The 15,959-nt window shown below is 42.6% G+C and overlaps 1 protein-coding gene across 6 annotated transcripts in view; it reads right to left on the minus strand.

Moving 5' to 3' along the window:
• Nucleotides 1-15,959, minus strand: part of casz1 (castor zinc finger 1) — a 95,550-nt gene that overhangs the window by 42,844 nt on the left and 36,747 nt on the right. For all 6 annotated transcript variants that reach the window (XM_028041069.1, XM_028041149.1, XM_028040985.1 and 3 more), the window contains one exon: nt 51-611. In XM_028041069.1, coding sequence (XP_027896870.1) covers nt 51-611 — 561 coding nt within the window. The remainder of the gene's footprint in view (nt 1-50; nt 612-15,959) is intronic.

Raw genomic sequence — 15,959 nt, forward strand, 5'->3', positions numbered from 1 at the left:
TTGTTTGTTCTCTAAAACATCTCATGATCTGGATGTCAGGTTAATCTTACCTGGAGAGGAGAAACTTGCTTGGCGGCTCTGGCCCTCGCTTGGAGGCATGTAGCTGTTGTCCTTTGGAGGTCTCTCATCAGTTTCTTTGTCGTCATGGTAACTACCATCTTGAGAGCCCGTCGTGGCCTCGGCCTCCTCGCCATTGTCCTCTTCGTCACTGCAGCCCTTAGGCTGGACCATGTAGACGCCCTCGGGAGGACTGTCTTCGTCATTGCTGACTCTGAGTTCATGTTCCTGCTCCTCGTCGGGAGCAGGCGGCTCTTCCCAGTACTCGCCGTTGACCCATTTTTCGATGGCCTCGCGTCTCTTCTGGTCCTCTTCGAGGCTCTGGCTGAGGCTCAGGCTTTCTGGGAAGTTGGTCTCGTTGTCGTCGTAGTAGGAACTGCCGCGCTCGCTGTTCTCTGCTACACTTTGATCTCCCTCTGCATTTTGGGAGCTGCTGTCGTACACCACTTGGCGGCTGAGCTTGGCACAGATAGCGTTGAGTTTTAGGCCACCTTTCCTTTTGGCGGCCATCTTGGGTTTTCCTGAGGTCGTGTCAGTGCATAAACTCCTCTCAGCTGGCGGAAAAACAGGGAGAAAGATGGAAATGCAACGTGAGTAAAACACAGTTATCGACATAAAAGGCGAGTCTTCTTTAGGGATTACCAGGGCAGAGGTTGTTCAAACCAATGGGAAAAAATGGGGAATAGAAAACAGAAGTTTCTGATGCTAAATCCTCCCAGTATTAACTGACAGCAACAGCAAAAGACTGGAAAGACTCAAACACACTTTTGGTCAGGTTTTAGCGCAGCGGAAAAATAGAACAACGGCACCAGCATCTAAACCACAGAGAGATAGGTATCAGACCCCCTACAGTACTACAAGCGGCTTGTACAAGGCTACATAATCCTTCACATGACAGTGCTATATAGACACTGTGAAATGTTATCTTCACTCTCACCTCGAGAGGCTGTGGACCTGACACTGAGTGGGGGGGCTGCACAGCGTTTAAGCTGTCAAGATCGAAGAGTGAAAACGCTTTGCTCTTTTGGGCTTTTTGGTGAAATCTAGACTGCATCTTGAGAGTCTCCTGGGAAGGGGATAACATGTCAAATAGATACAAAAAAAACCCATATAGTTTGAATTTTGTGTAATTTTACTTAAACATACGGCCATATACACTAACAAGTCCCAACATTTATTTTCCCAGGGGAGCCTCTCTGAACAATAGCACATGACAGAGTGTGCTTTGGGGCAGGAATGGGTGGCATTATTTCAATCCAAGTGGGGCTATCTTTATAACATGTCCTCTGATGAGGGAGGAACAGCTGCCTGTGACATTCCATATCCAGAGCTGCCTTTTTAGGGCAGAAACTGCACTCTGTTACCTTTCACTTCATTCATGGGACCACCAAAGTTCATCTTCTAAAGGCATGTTCAGGACAACCATTGTTGAATTTTTTTTCAGAAAGCCAGATGATTGTCGCTATGATATATGGACTTAAGATTAGAAGCTGTGCTCTGCTTTTCACTGAGTGCCTTTTTCACTTTTTCCACACTTTGTCACATTTTAGCCAAAAGGACCATTCTTCTACTGGCAGGTAAACCAGATTCTCTTTCATGATTTGTCCTAAATTTAGTTTTGTTCATCTTCTATCAACTCTAAGCAACATCCTACAAAAAGCATTCCCACATCATGATGCTGCCACCCACAAGCACAAGTCTTTTAGACGTAGGGGAAAAGGTTTAGTCTCATCTGACAACAGCTGTGTTAGTTGTATGTCCATCACATGGTTTGCTGAAAAAAATTACACAGATATTCTTATGCCTGATGATATTTTTGCTCTCTAGAAAACTTCCGAGGCCTTTAGAGAACAGTCGGATTTATGAGATTTATAATGAGATGACATTTACTGAGGCAAAGGTTGCAAATATTTAAGATAGCAGATTAAAAGGGGCGTAACACATACCACACTTTTTGGGTGTTTGATATATAAAAAAATCCACTGAATTATGCACTGTTTTGTGTTCCGCTGTCACATACAATCCTAATAAATACATTAAAGTCTGTGGTTGCAAAAATCATAAACTGTGAAAACGTTTAAGAGCAACTAAGACTTCTGCAAGGCCGTCTGGAGACACTCACAGCAGACATTGTCCTTGGTGCTGATTTAAGCACATGTCATTTCGGGATAGAAAAATGTGCAATATCTGAGGTAACAAAGTTCCACCTTAAGGACTCAATCCACTTTCTCTATCAATGAGTACGAGCCTCTTCATTTTCCCCTCAGCCATAAAGCCAACCATAATCATGTGTGAGCCCCCCGTCGGCATTATGTAAATCACATTGGAGCAACATAAAATCCTGTTTTCATTTTCTTTTTGCAAAGCTGTGGAATCATTAGAGGATATGCAATTTGAAGCAGTTTACTGATCACCCCCGTCGCCAGACAATGAACCCCGCGCTACCCACACATGCTTTCTCAGTTACTGTATTTACACTGCGGGCTTCCTCTCTGAAACAATGACTCTCAGGAGTTACGCAGTTTTCTGTGCCCCGTATATCAGAGACACATTACTGAGCAGTTTGGTGTTAAGACAATTGCAGGTGGAGGGAGGGGAGCGGGGGCTGGAAGGGGTCAGCTTTTTAAAGGACGAGAAATCCGAAAAAGCATCAGATGTAAAAACTATTAGGAAGTGGAAGACATAAACTAAAAAAAATAATAATATTTTTTTTCCAGAAATACACTCCGGAGGAAGGTTGAGGTCATTTGGGTGTTGCTTTGTATGTAATTTATTCTTTATATTGTGCCTTAACTACTGACTTCCTTTGTTCAGCGATCTCAGGCTCCTTGTAGGAAGTGACCCCTCAACAGGGGCTTCTTTCAATTCGTACCTATTTTTGTAAAGTTTTTTGTTTACAAAATGAAGCATGAGTGGATTACAAGCACATGCTGAGCAAGGAATTGGCATAAAAAGTGGATACCACAGATTATTTGTCTTTTTAAACCTGCAACACAATTTAAAACAAATAAAATACTCTGTGCTCTGCTGTATAAAAGCAGGTCGAACTATTATTTATGCTTTTGGTTTCTGTCCACAGCAGCTTCCCCCCCCCCATTGCTTACAGTAAGGATTGCTATGGAAACTCTAAGCTGTTTACCTCAAGTCGTTTGTGTGCATGATAGCGTACAATGAGATAAAATCTGCAGGGACCTACATGAAAGAACAACTTCTCCCCCTGGGACCAGATCCTCCCACCTCTCTGAGAGTCCAGTAAGCATTCTGCCTTATTAATGAATATCAGAAAGAAAAACAACACTGTCACACGCCTCGGACATTATTTACACTCTGTTTTAGCACCGTGTACTAATTGTCAAGGAGGAGACTCCTCAGTAAGCACTGGGAGTTGGGGGGAGAAAAAAAAAAGCACAGACAGGTTAGAACACAACAGCTGAAACTAATTTTTCCAGCTGCTTATGTTAACTGTGACACTATTTTTACTGGAAACAGAGCAGGGCCACAAAGAAGAGCAGGCACGTAGTGTCTGTAAAAGGCCAAAACACGAAGAAAAAGTCAACTTAGGTATTTTTGAATCCTTTCGCTTGACGTCAGGGTCCTTTTTTATACATATATATCTTTGTTCAAAAATGGGATCATTAGAGCTGCTTCTTCTCAGTCTGCACTGACAAACTATCTCTTGCAAAGCTCTCCAAGCCCCACAGGTATGTTTGGGTTCTGATACAGAATGTCTGTTCGCGTGCCAGAATAGTCGAAATCCTAGTAACGCTATAGGGAGGGCATAATTTGTGTGAGCATGCACTTTAGTCACATTGAGTATAGATAAATGTGCAGAAGGTAAACTGTATAGGTATTTCAGAAAGTATTCACACCCCTTCAATTTTTTCACATTTTGTCAAATCACAACCAAAACTTTAATAAATGCATATGATTTTAGGACTTAGATCAATACTGTCTCTCTTATCATGACAAACAAAATCCCTGGCAACAAAGTCAATTCAGAAATCACTAAATTAGTACATAGAGTCCTTCCTCATTGTGAAACATGGCAGTGGCAGCATCATGTCTGGACATGCTGGGACGCTGGTCAGAGATGAATTAAAGATGCATGCAGTTAAATACGGAGGAATATTTGAAGGAAATTTGTTACAAGCGAAGGTAGGTTCAGAGATGCCCGCCATCCAATCTGATTGAACTTGAACTAATTTGCCAAGAAGAATAGGAGAAAATCAAATCAGTCTCAAGGAGTAGAAAGCTCTTTGAAACTTATTCCTGTGCTTCCAGCTAACAGTGGTTCTACCATTAACTCAGGAAGTTGCACCTTTGGTCCATCACAAAACATCTCAACAAAATCCACTAGATTTTAGGGCTGCAACGTGACAAAATGGGAAGACTTTTTTTCAAGTTGCTGTGGTTGCTACAGCTCTACCAGCAACACCTTACATCCAAAGCAGTCTGGAATGCAATCAACTTGTGGAACGTCACATGAAAAATGGAATAACCTGATTTTGTTGTTCATTCAGGGAACGAGGCTGCCCCACAAACAGACCAGCTCCCTGCAGAGTTTCTGTTGGTATGAAGCGAGCACACAGGTGGGGGTCTGTCTATATGAGCGGTAGATATTGCCTGTTTAAACCGAAGCTTATCTCTTCAACTAATCAAACACAGATACAGGCCCCGTTGTAGATTCCTGCTGGGTTCCAACATGACTGACACGGGGACAACCCAACCACCCCCCTCTGCAATATCTTAAGTTAATTAATACAAACAAGGTCTGGGAGATGTCTGTTTAGCTCAGGATTATTTTACAATATGCGACCAAGAGTTGAAGAAGCTTTTTTTTTAAAAAAAAAAAAGTCTAGTTATAACTTTATGAACCTTCAGCAGATTAATCGACAAGGCTCCCACTGTGTAGCTCAGTGAACCTTTCATGTCCCTGCCTCTCAAGGGAGATGCGTGTGACGGTGTGTGCGCTCGCCTCTGCGTATTTCAGGAAAAGCACAGGCAAACACACACAGACACGCTTGCAAAATTACAATGTTTTTATTTTTTTGTGAATTCACGGCTCACGAGAGGAGAACGTTTCTCCCCCCCCCTCCACTCCCTAACACTTCTCTCGCTTTCCGGGAAACCACGAACAGCCGCCGCGAGCAAGTCGAGCGGAAAGCTACTGATGGACAACCACCCCGGCTGCACCCGGACCCCAGCATCTGGCCCTGCTTTCATTTTTTATTACAGAAGAATAACAATAAGCAGGTTGCCGACCCCGCCGTGAGATTTTGCCACAGTTCTCTAACAGTCGGTGCAGCGGATGCGGAGAAATTTCCATTTTTCTGCATGCATATTTAATTGAGTTTTATCCCAGTGGTGCGGAAATGATTTGTTTTTTGCTCTCTGTTCACTTGACTCCTCTTCGGAGTCGCTAACCCTGATTAAGACGTTCCCGTTAATTTCCCAGCGCACACCTTTTTTTTGTGCATTAATGGTTCTGATCGTCTAATTAAAACTTCTCAGCTCGGCTGCTGATCACCGCTCGTTGTGCCTCTGACCTGAAGTTTTAATTGCCGCATCAGAAGCGATAATAATAATTTTGAGGTTCTGATGATTAAAAACAATGCCATTGCCAACTAGTTGATAGATGGGGGTTTGGGGGTGGTGGTGTGCTTCTGAGAGAAAGTTTATGAAGAGAGGGGAATTGAAAAGGGGACTTTTATGGTGGCTTTTCTATTGCAGGAAGACTAATGTACATGAATGTGAATGTGAACTGCTGAGCATATGGGAATTTCTAAGCCTTCGTGTTCCACAGAGTGTTCCTGAACAAACAGATTTGGCTGGGAGTGGGAATAAGCTAGTCCCTGCCTCAGACCTAAATCTGCCCCTGACTGATCCACTTTGGAGCTCTACCCAGTTAGCAGGTTTTCCAGGTACAAAGTGATGCGAATTAGTGTTTCTCCCCATTTAGACTTCTTCTCTTTTTGCTGTTTTGTCACGTCTTCAGATCATAAGATGACACCTAATACCAAAGACAATCTGGGCAAACACAAAAATGTGGTTTTCAGATGATGATTTGAGCAATTAAAGGATAAAACTTTTGAAACAAGCTGGCCCTAGGTGGAAAAGTAATTGCCCTCTAAAATTAATAACTGGTTATACCACCCCTGGCAGCAGCATCTGCTGTTTATGATGCGAGGCAATGAGTCTTTTCATGTCAATGTGGAGGAATTTTAGCCCACTCTTCTTTACAGAATTGTTCTAATTGAGCCACATTGGAGGCCATGTTAAATATCTCAATGTGATTTGCATCCCGACTTCAACTAGGCCACTTTTTCTAGCTACTAAATTATGGACGTGCTGCTTCTTCCGGTCGCTGCTGCAAAGCCAAAGGGCACTTTTGACCTTAAGGCAACTAACTGACAGCCCAACATTCACATTCAGGATTTTTTGGGAGACAGCAGAATTCATGGTCCCATCACAGTACCACTACCATGTTTGACTGCGGGTATGATTCCCCCCCTATTATCTTGGTTTCATTTTACACCACATATGATGGGTTTTTTTCAGTATACAGAATATTTTCCCATTCTGAAGTTCTACAGTCTCTTTATTATTGTGTAATTTCTCAGTCTGAGTTATTCTATGTTGCTTTTTAATGTCTTTATTCTTCCGTAAATCTACAATTTAACAAATATGGAGTTCAATATTTTCACACAGGGCCGGTTTAGTTAGCTCAACTTGGTTTTTAAATTAATGAAATCAATCATTAAAAAACTGCATTTTATTCAGATTTTTTTTGTCTATTTAAGTAAAAACAAAAAGAAGAAAAAAAAATCAGAAAAATCTGTAGGAGTGGAATTTTTTTTCACACCGCTATACTGAAAAGGATTGGGCAAAACCGAGAGACAAAAAAGAGAACAAGAGAAAACCCGATAAAGGCACATTGATGACGACAGTCTGCTTATTTTCATGGAAAGATAGTGGTACAGGAGGTAAAATACAAGAGGCACATTGTTCATAAAGAGACGGAAAGGGGGGAAAAAAGGAACCTGGGCTGACTGTTGTTTTGTGTCATAAAACATGCTGTTGATGAGATTATATGACACGTGGATTACTGTCAAAACAGAAGAAGTGAGTTGGTTATGGTATTTGTTAAAACGGTACTTTCACACTGTACACAAATTGCACCGATGATAGGAAATGATTCAGGCATGAAAGAGAGAGAGAGAGAGAGAGAGAGAGAGAGAGAGAGAGAGAGAGAGAGAGAGGCCTTGCACCCAGGAAACTGCCACCAGCACATTTTGTTCTTTTCTTTTTTAACTCGCTTTATTTCTATTGGATCTGTTGGGTTTTAGTACAAGATCAATGCTTGGCTTTAAAACTTCTGCACAAACACACACAAAGCTTCATGCTGTAACCCCTCTATGTCCCACACATCTCTTTTATTATTAATCAGTTGCTTGCACATCTGCCTGCTTGTTTTTATCCCCCTCTCTCCCATCAATAAAACACTTATTGCTTTTAGATCAGAATGTGACCTTGCGCGGTGTCTGCGGTTTTCCTGACCTTGAAGGACCCGTTTGGACTGTTTCGCTCCGGCTCAGTTTGCGGGCTGTTATCAAACGCAGGAGGCCCTCAGCCATGCGCCGCGCTGCCGTCATGCCAGCGCAAAAACAACAAACACGGCACCACAGGACAAAGGCAGAAACAAAGGGGCCGCGGTGACGCGCTCGCCGACTCCGTGGGACAATAGGCTGAGGAAAAACAATGTGTATTTCGAGCGCAGATGGAGGAGGAAAGACACTGAACTTGAGGGCAATCAGGCAGGAAAGTTAAGATCTGAGGACAAATCCGCCCTCTGGCTTAATCACAAACAGGGTAATTATGGTTTTTCCAGAGCAGAGGACAAGCAATCTAAAATGGTTAAAGGGGAGTTAAAAAACACTGACATGAGTGACAAGAATCATCCTGAATCATCCTGACAGCGGCGCACCAAAACAGCCAACTTTTATTCAGTTTGCTGCTCAGGGTAATTTGCCGAACGCCGGGCGAACTTGTTAAAATTGTACATCAAATCTGGACTCCCAGCTGGCACCAGATGATGACTTAATTTGTGAGCGTGGCAGCAGGAGGGGAGAACTTTGCTTTTAAAAAAAAAACAACAAAATAAAACAGACACACTCTGGCGCGCGCAATCCCCGTGCCCTCTGCAGGGTCGAAACAGGGGAAATCTATTCTCGCCGCTTTGTCTTGAGAATTGCGTTCGGTTTCACGACACCAGAAGTGCAATTTGATAAGCCAACCGGCATGGTAAATGAGCAGACGACCCCTGTGTCCCTCCCCCAACGGCTGGCGCGAGAGCGAGGCGGCGTATAGTACAGTGGAGAGGGGGCTCGACGGTGCACCTCTCGAGGGCCCTTGAGCTAATATCTGTACAGATTAACTGCTTCAGTTGTATTTTGGTCACGGGGATCTCTCTTTGCCTTAGTGGCTTGTTGGGAGGGAGGAGGGGAGATGTGTGCTCATACAGTGTCAGTCAGATGGCTTTTTTTTCTTCCTCTAGTGTAAAAAACGGGCCCTGTTTACCCAAGAGGTCAGGAAGACAGGCTGCGTGTCATTGCGTGTTATTATTATAATTATTTATTTTTTTTCTCTTTGTGGGCCGTATTTAATTCATCAGATTCCTGAACTTCCAAAGCCAAGCGAGCCATCTTCACCGTCTCGTACGCGCACACTCGGCGCGTCAATCCTCCAGGGTAAACTCAGCACACGCTGCTCCATTAGATATCAATTAAGACTGGAAGTCTCCACCTGGCTTACACACACAGACGAAACCGGCACACGCACGTGGCAATCTCGCTCCTCGGGAAGTTAGGCCAGACTGGAGCGTGGGCGAGGGCGAGCGCTCGGCGTGTCCGTGCGGGTGGCACTCTTGTCCATGAGGTTAACCTTGATATGAGGCCCTGTCAGGCCTGATAATGTCAATCAATGACAAGCCCTCACAGATAACCCCTAATGTGAAGCCTAAAAAGCAAAGCTGTTTAGATCTTTAGACATGCCCTCCTTCAACAGCATATGAATTGAATTACAAGGAAATGAGCTGTGGCATTTCTTTAATAAGACTCTTAAGACATTTTGACAGCATATAAGGGCCGGTGCTGGTACAAAAAAAAAAAAAAAAAGAAGAAGAAGAAGAAAGAAAACGGAATAAAAGCACTGCTGACAAAGCCTTCTCACGACAAGAGGTGTTGTGATGAGCAGATTCAAGTCACTCATGAGTGGAGGGAAGGAAAAGAGAAGTAGAGACGAGGAAAAAAGGAGTAGGGAGAAAATATTTCTTTTTTTCTCATACTACCGGAGACCTCTTAATTGATTTCCAAGGTTATGTTTCAAATTTGTTTTTCAGACAAGAGGGCCATGTGAATGAAAGTGCACCTTGAAGGGATAGTTTTTTTTGTTTGTTTTTTTCTTGAAGTGAGGTTCTGTTAAAAAGATTGTAAGCAGTTAATAGCTGACCTGCAGCAGACAGCTGTAATGAGCCGTTCCTGGAAGGTGAAGCTAACAGCTAGCTAGTCAAAGAGAGGTTGATACTAAAGCCAACCACTACCAGGGTAAAACCATTCCTGTCCTACAACAGTCCAAGCAGTTCATGCAAAAAAATATTTTATGAACTTTTAAGTAGTCATCATGTTTGAATGGAACAGTTATTTACATAGAGACTGATAATTATATACACTGGAAATGAAGGTAAGAGGCGGTGCGCCACCTATGAGATTCCCAAATGATTCATCCTTTGAGAATGAAGGTGTCTCTGGTTAGACTGAACAGCTAAGACAGTATGAGCATAAATAAAACAGCATTCACCTAAAACTTAATAACAATTTAGCTTTTGGCACAAAATTAATTTTACGCAAGACATTTAATATGATCAGAAATCTCGCCCCCCTCTGGAACGAGCCATTACCTTCAGCCTGAGTGTTTAAAAAATTCCTGAAAAGTTGTTTTTTTTAATTATATAAATAAATCTTGGGGATTGGAGTTGCTTTACCACATTACAAGTCTATTCCCTCTTGGCATACTTATTTGCTTCAGTTTCTGGGAGAAAAGCAAAAATGTATAAGAAATTTGTTTACTCAAACTATTATTTTTTTTAACTTTGAATCACTTTAATTTTATATCAGTCAATTTGTTTGGAAACTTCAAAAACTTTGTTTTATAAGAGGAAGTGGACAGCAGTTTTAAGGTCCCTGAAGTAACTCAGTTATGGTGCAGAGAGAGTTATCTACTTCAGGTAAAATAATACATGGTTGTGTTATTAAAAATCTAAACTTTCCCTTTCTTTTCTGTTTTTATTCCAACTCATTTGGATAAAGTCAGTCCAGTCTGTCACGTTCGCAGAGCCTGCTGACCTCCCCTTCTCCATGATGTTTCCCTCCTTTTTTCTCCTTGAAAAGAGAGAAGAAGGCGACATTAAGCCTCCCCCCCAACCCCTGGAAAAAAAAGCATGTATTTCCAGACAGGATGCCTGGGCTGACAACATCGATCCCTGGCTACCATTAAAACATTTGCTCTGCCTGACAGACTTTCCTCTTTTGGACTTTACATGCAGGAGAATGAATCAAAGGTGCCTGTTAAAAATGTCAGTCCAAGCTGCTTGTCTGTCTGTCCAAAAATGATCAAAGGAAGTCATTTTTATCGCTTTCTCCTGCAAATTTCTGCTCTTCCGCGTCTCCCTTTAATGCGGCACTATTAAATTTTTGATCAAAATACGCTGTTTACGTGGCTACGAGGGGAAGCGAAGAGAACGAGTCTTCCTGCTCGTGGGATTCAGATTTTGTAAGCCCTGTGGCTGCGGCTCATATTTGCTACAACTTTGGTTTGCGATGTGCAGCTTTTCTCTGACAAGCAGGATGGAAGTGACAACAACATTTTCTGATCACACTAGACATTTTCAAGACTTCTCTACGTGTCTGTGTGGTTGCAGACATGTGGGTAGCTGCACAATCCACTGTATATGATTATATATTGTATGTTGAGTGGCTTTGACCAATATTAAGTGTACATATGCATGTGCTCAGGTCACCACACTTAGAGCTCTGTGTCTGGTGGCTGCAGGTCACGTCAGTTTTTCGGAGAAACACGTTGACATTTTTCACACACTGATAAAATGAAGAAGAAGAAGAAAAAAAGAAACGATCCGCAGTGAGCGCAACAAAAATGTTGTGCTTTTACACAAAAAAGTTTGACGTGAGCTAAACATGACAGTGACAAGCTAAACCAGCAACATTCGTGTTTCTGAGAGTTCAGTAGATGCAAGACTGTGCCATGGCTGAATTTGAAGGTGTGATAAAACAACACTCACATTAAAAAGGTGGGTGGGAATAAAAAAAAAAGACTGAAACGATGAAACAAGCAAAGCTGCTTTGCAGGGGAAAAAAATACTGTCTATTTTGGGTCTCAGTATACAAAAGGAAGTGCTGCTAAGTTGACTCAAACAAATAAATTTGCTTTTGATAAAACCACAGCGACTACTTTTGCATTCTACACCAACCCCACTTTGTTTCCTGCATCTTTATCTTCATGACTTGCCACATTTATGAGCAAGCCTCTCACTAAATTGTCGAGCACAAACAACTGAGAGGGTTTTTTAAAAAACAGCTGCAGTTTGGATGTGATTTTTCTTTTATTATTATTATTATCTGAAAAGCGGCAGGTTAAAATGAAACTCGTGGCGTGCTCTCACCTATCCGCTCTGAAAACCAGCTGCCCGTTTTACATTTCTGCAACATTAATATTCCTCTTATTATTATTTTAAAGTGAAAACGGATACTCTGTTGAAGTGCAAATCTGATGAATTACGGGAGCAGATTGCTGCTATTAATTATTAAAACCTATTTTATAAATATTCAGGTCTGTCATGCATCTAATAATGAACGCTTTAGAGGAGGTTACTTCCTGCGCGCATCCTAATGTGTCAGAAATATCGCTTTTAATCACGCTCGTGTCAGCAAGTAAGCCAAGTTTGAGCCTGCCAACAAAAAAAATAAAAAAATAAAAAATAAAAATCCACCAAATCAAGGAAACTCAGGTGGCCCGCGACCATGCTCATCATGGCTCTTCGATTCCCGCTGCTTCACGTGAGCCGGGTTTCTCCTGCCCCATCTGAAGACATAAGGAGAGCACCTCACCCTTCTCACCGTGGTAATTTGAATGGAGAATAATGCATCGGCAGCACTCTACCTTCTGGACACACCTAGTCCCAGTGCTACTGCTGCCATATGCTGTGTTGATACATATTCATAACACTTTCTCCTGTGTTAGAGTGTCTGTAAGCAACGGAGCCTAAAACACTTTAAGTGGGACGAAAGAGGGGACGGAAAAAGAAAGTTCTAACATTCTTAAACACTTTAAATTCTCCTTGCTTCCAAGGTTCTCAAACCGAGGTAAAAGTATAATCGGAGGTCCTCTGGTGGCTTTTATGGGTACTCACAAAAGACTATCAAAGTCAGGATGGGACCTTAAACAGGCCGTCCATGCTCATAAAGCCTCCAAAGCAGCTGAATTAAAATGATTCTTCAAAGATGAGTGTGTCAAATATCCTCCACAGTGATAAAACGATCTGACTGAGTGCTGTGACAAACGCTTGATGGAAGTTGTTGCCACTGTCAGTTTCATAACCTAATCGATTTAGGAAGTAACTGTTTTTCACAAACAGCCAGACTGGTTTGGATAGTTATTTTTCCATTAACGAATGAAATCAACATCTGAAAACTGCTTTACATTGCTTTGAATGTTATGTATTGGAACTCTTACATGGGTTCTACGATTCCCTGTGTGTGAAAGATTCATTTAGATACCTCACATCCAGTAACAGTGCAATTAAAATATATTTTAAGCACACAGCAGCCATATTAGATGTTGAGTTTATGATTAGAAAGAAACCTTTAACTTTGAATTTCAACCTCATCTGACTTTCTGTTCTTCTAATTTGGAAATTCTGACATCTGCGTAAAAATTAAGCTGCATTTTTCAACTAAACAATGGATAAGGAAGCAATTTTTTCTTTTGTGTCTTTTAATACAAGGAGCACAATGAAAAAGTCCAAATCCTGCTTTAGAATATCCTGGCATGATAAAATTACTTTAAGGCACCAGTTTAAAAACTGCCTCGCTTCATTTCATCCAAATAAAACAAGTCTGGATGGCTGACAAAGCCTTCGGTGCTGCGTTCAAGAAGCTGTGTGAGTCAGCGCCAGCAGGCAGAGTTGGATAAACTGTCAGGTGGATAGTTTCGCTTTTACAAAATGAGTCGACGACAATGTACAACAACCTCCATACATCTCGGCAGCACTTACACTCACCGGAGGCACACGCAGACACACACTGTGGGGCACTCTGAGATTAACACTGTCAGAGCTACAATGATACCCCTTCATTATCTGCACACGGGCCCTCCTTCATGCACTCGCCTGCTTCACTGTCCTCTCCACTGCTTCTCTGTGGAGGTAGTAATTACTAAAGCTAACATTTCTTTTCTCTGCGTGTCTCCAGTTTCCCTCCACTTCTCTGTCTTTTCATTCGTTTTATTCAGTGCCTTGCCAGATTTTTTGCCAATACACACATCTCCACACACACACACCCACCCACAAACAGTGAAGCGTGGATCAAAGCCCTGGTGTGACTCCCAGAGCCGCGAGAATATTTTTGGTGCCAAACGGATGCTCAAATAAAGACACAACGTGGGTCCCAACGTTCAGCTCAGTCATCTGGGTCAAACACGTCCAAGAGTGAGATTCTCACAGTTTAAATTACAGTGTTTTCAGAGTATTTACAAAAAGATTGCAAAAAAAAATAATGCTTGTATTAGAAAACCTAAGCGACAATTACTTCTACTGCTGCTTATTCACTATTACGGTTAAGATTAATGTAACAGTTACAGTAGAAAGACATTAAGTCCTCATCATTTGGATTTTGATACATAAACTTAAGTAAAAATCTTAACTTAGGTGTAATTTAAACATTCCTTTTATGCAGAATTGTATTCCTTTTTGTTCTGCTTTTTCTAAAGTAATCGTGGAAGTTTAACAAGCTGATTTTACTTTGTTAATTAGTCGAGCTATTTGCTCAAGTAGCGATTACTATCAAAAGTAATGGGCGGCACTCTTTCAGTGTCTTTGCCATGATTCTCTGGGATTTTTTTCTTTTCTTGTAAATGAGATAAAAATCTCTCGACCTTTTTTCAGCCAGTTACTGTCAGCAGAGGTAACAGGTGGGGGGGGAGAGGGAGGCCCCGGTGCGTTACCTCATTAAGATAACAACGGAAAACTTTACTGGTTTTGAAACCACAACGTTTTTAAAACTTCAGTAGCAGCAACTGGCCAATGCCTAACTCAGAGAAAAGCTTGATCTACTACAGCAATATCTGTTCTACTACACGTTGTCAATGTAACAGGCTGGGATCAGAGGGATGTTCCCCCTTTCATGGCATTTTTCATTATCAACAATGCATGCACTCTTTAGCTTTCTTCTTCCTCTCCCGCTGGAAATATGGCTTTATCAAAGGTGATGGCTTGCTCGGGCGCATTTTCTCAAATGTCTTCTTCAGCCTGCTTGTTCCCAAGCTGCTCTCGGGCAAACGTCACTCAGAAAAACCGGGGAAGATTTGATGGCGAGATCAAAAAGAGAGGGAAGGACAGTGAGGAGGAACAAGGAGATCGGAGGGAAAGGGTTGTTGGGATGGGGGGAGTTAGAACAGGAACGATACCCTCCTCCCTCCCCAGTGTCTGATACCAACGGGTGCTGAGGGTAATTCCTCCAAGCAGGGCCTGTGTTTTCAGACGCAAAGACAACAAAACGCAGAGCGCTGCCCTGAGACATCAAAATGGGCGATTTTGACTTCAGAGGGTCTTCAGATGCTTGAGGAGTTGTCAGAGTCGGGCCGTGGGGGACCAAGCACGGAGAACAGAAGGTACCAGCAGGCTGTTAACAACCAGTGCGGGAACCAAGCCAGAAAAGCCGTCTCCTCCCAAAATGCCAGTCGGCACCAGATCACTGAAGGCTTCAGCCAATCTGTAAAATCTCACCTGATCACTTTCATCTGTTGAAAGTTAAACAGCTTAAAAGTTTACCAGCTGCTCTGATGCTAAAAGAAAAAGAGCAAACTTAACACAAACACTTCAACAGGTGCCTTGAAAGGAGCAGCGGTGTGCTCTTTGAGTCACACAGAGATCCCCATCAGCGAATTAAAGACCTGCTACTTTCTTTTGGGAAGACCCGAGCTGTGTTGTGACACGCTGAGAGGGACGCTCGCATTTTCCCCCCCGTGTTGTTCTCGCTCATTCTTGGGAGCGTTAGGCTCACTCTAAATAGCCCGGAGGAGATTAGGCTGGCTCATATTCAAATGCACATTTCTCCCACTAAAAACCCCGCTCCACGAGCCGGGGGCCGAGAGGAGGCCCGCGCAGGAGCCTGCGGAGGAACGGCAAGTCAGAGGGGATCCTGTCACGCGCATAAATCAGCTGAGAGGAGAAAGCGGAGACAGAGAGGAAGAAGTGAGGGAGAAAAGGCTGAGGTAAAAAAAAAAAAGAAAAGACAAACAAGTGTTGGCTCTGCTATATGGGTTTAGTTAGCTCCAGAGTTAGTGCATGAGTTATGGCTAGTGAAGGGCTGAGGGACGCTGTATTTATGAGGGGACTGAGTGAGTGTTAAATCCCTGGTAAGAAATAAAGTCGTCCCTGAGCGAACGGGGGAAACATTTCACTCGGTCTAAGAGGTGCCTTGGAAAAAAATGAAAGCCATCCCTCTTCCTGAGGAAGCGCTGTTTAGTATTCCCCTAAATTGCTTTATTTCTTTTAAAAATGCTGCAGAGCACATCCAGGCACGAGATTCCCACATTATGAAAGCTTTGGAGGG

Source organism: Xiphophorus couchianus, chromosome 1 (genome assembly GCF_001444195.1).
Source record: "Xiphophorus couchianus chromosome 1, X_couchianus-1.0, whole genome shotgun sequence".
NCBI lineage: Eukaryota > Metazoa > Chordata > Actinopteri > Cyprinodontiformes > Poeciliidae > Xiphophorus > Xiphophorus couchianus.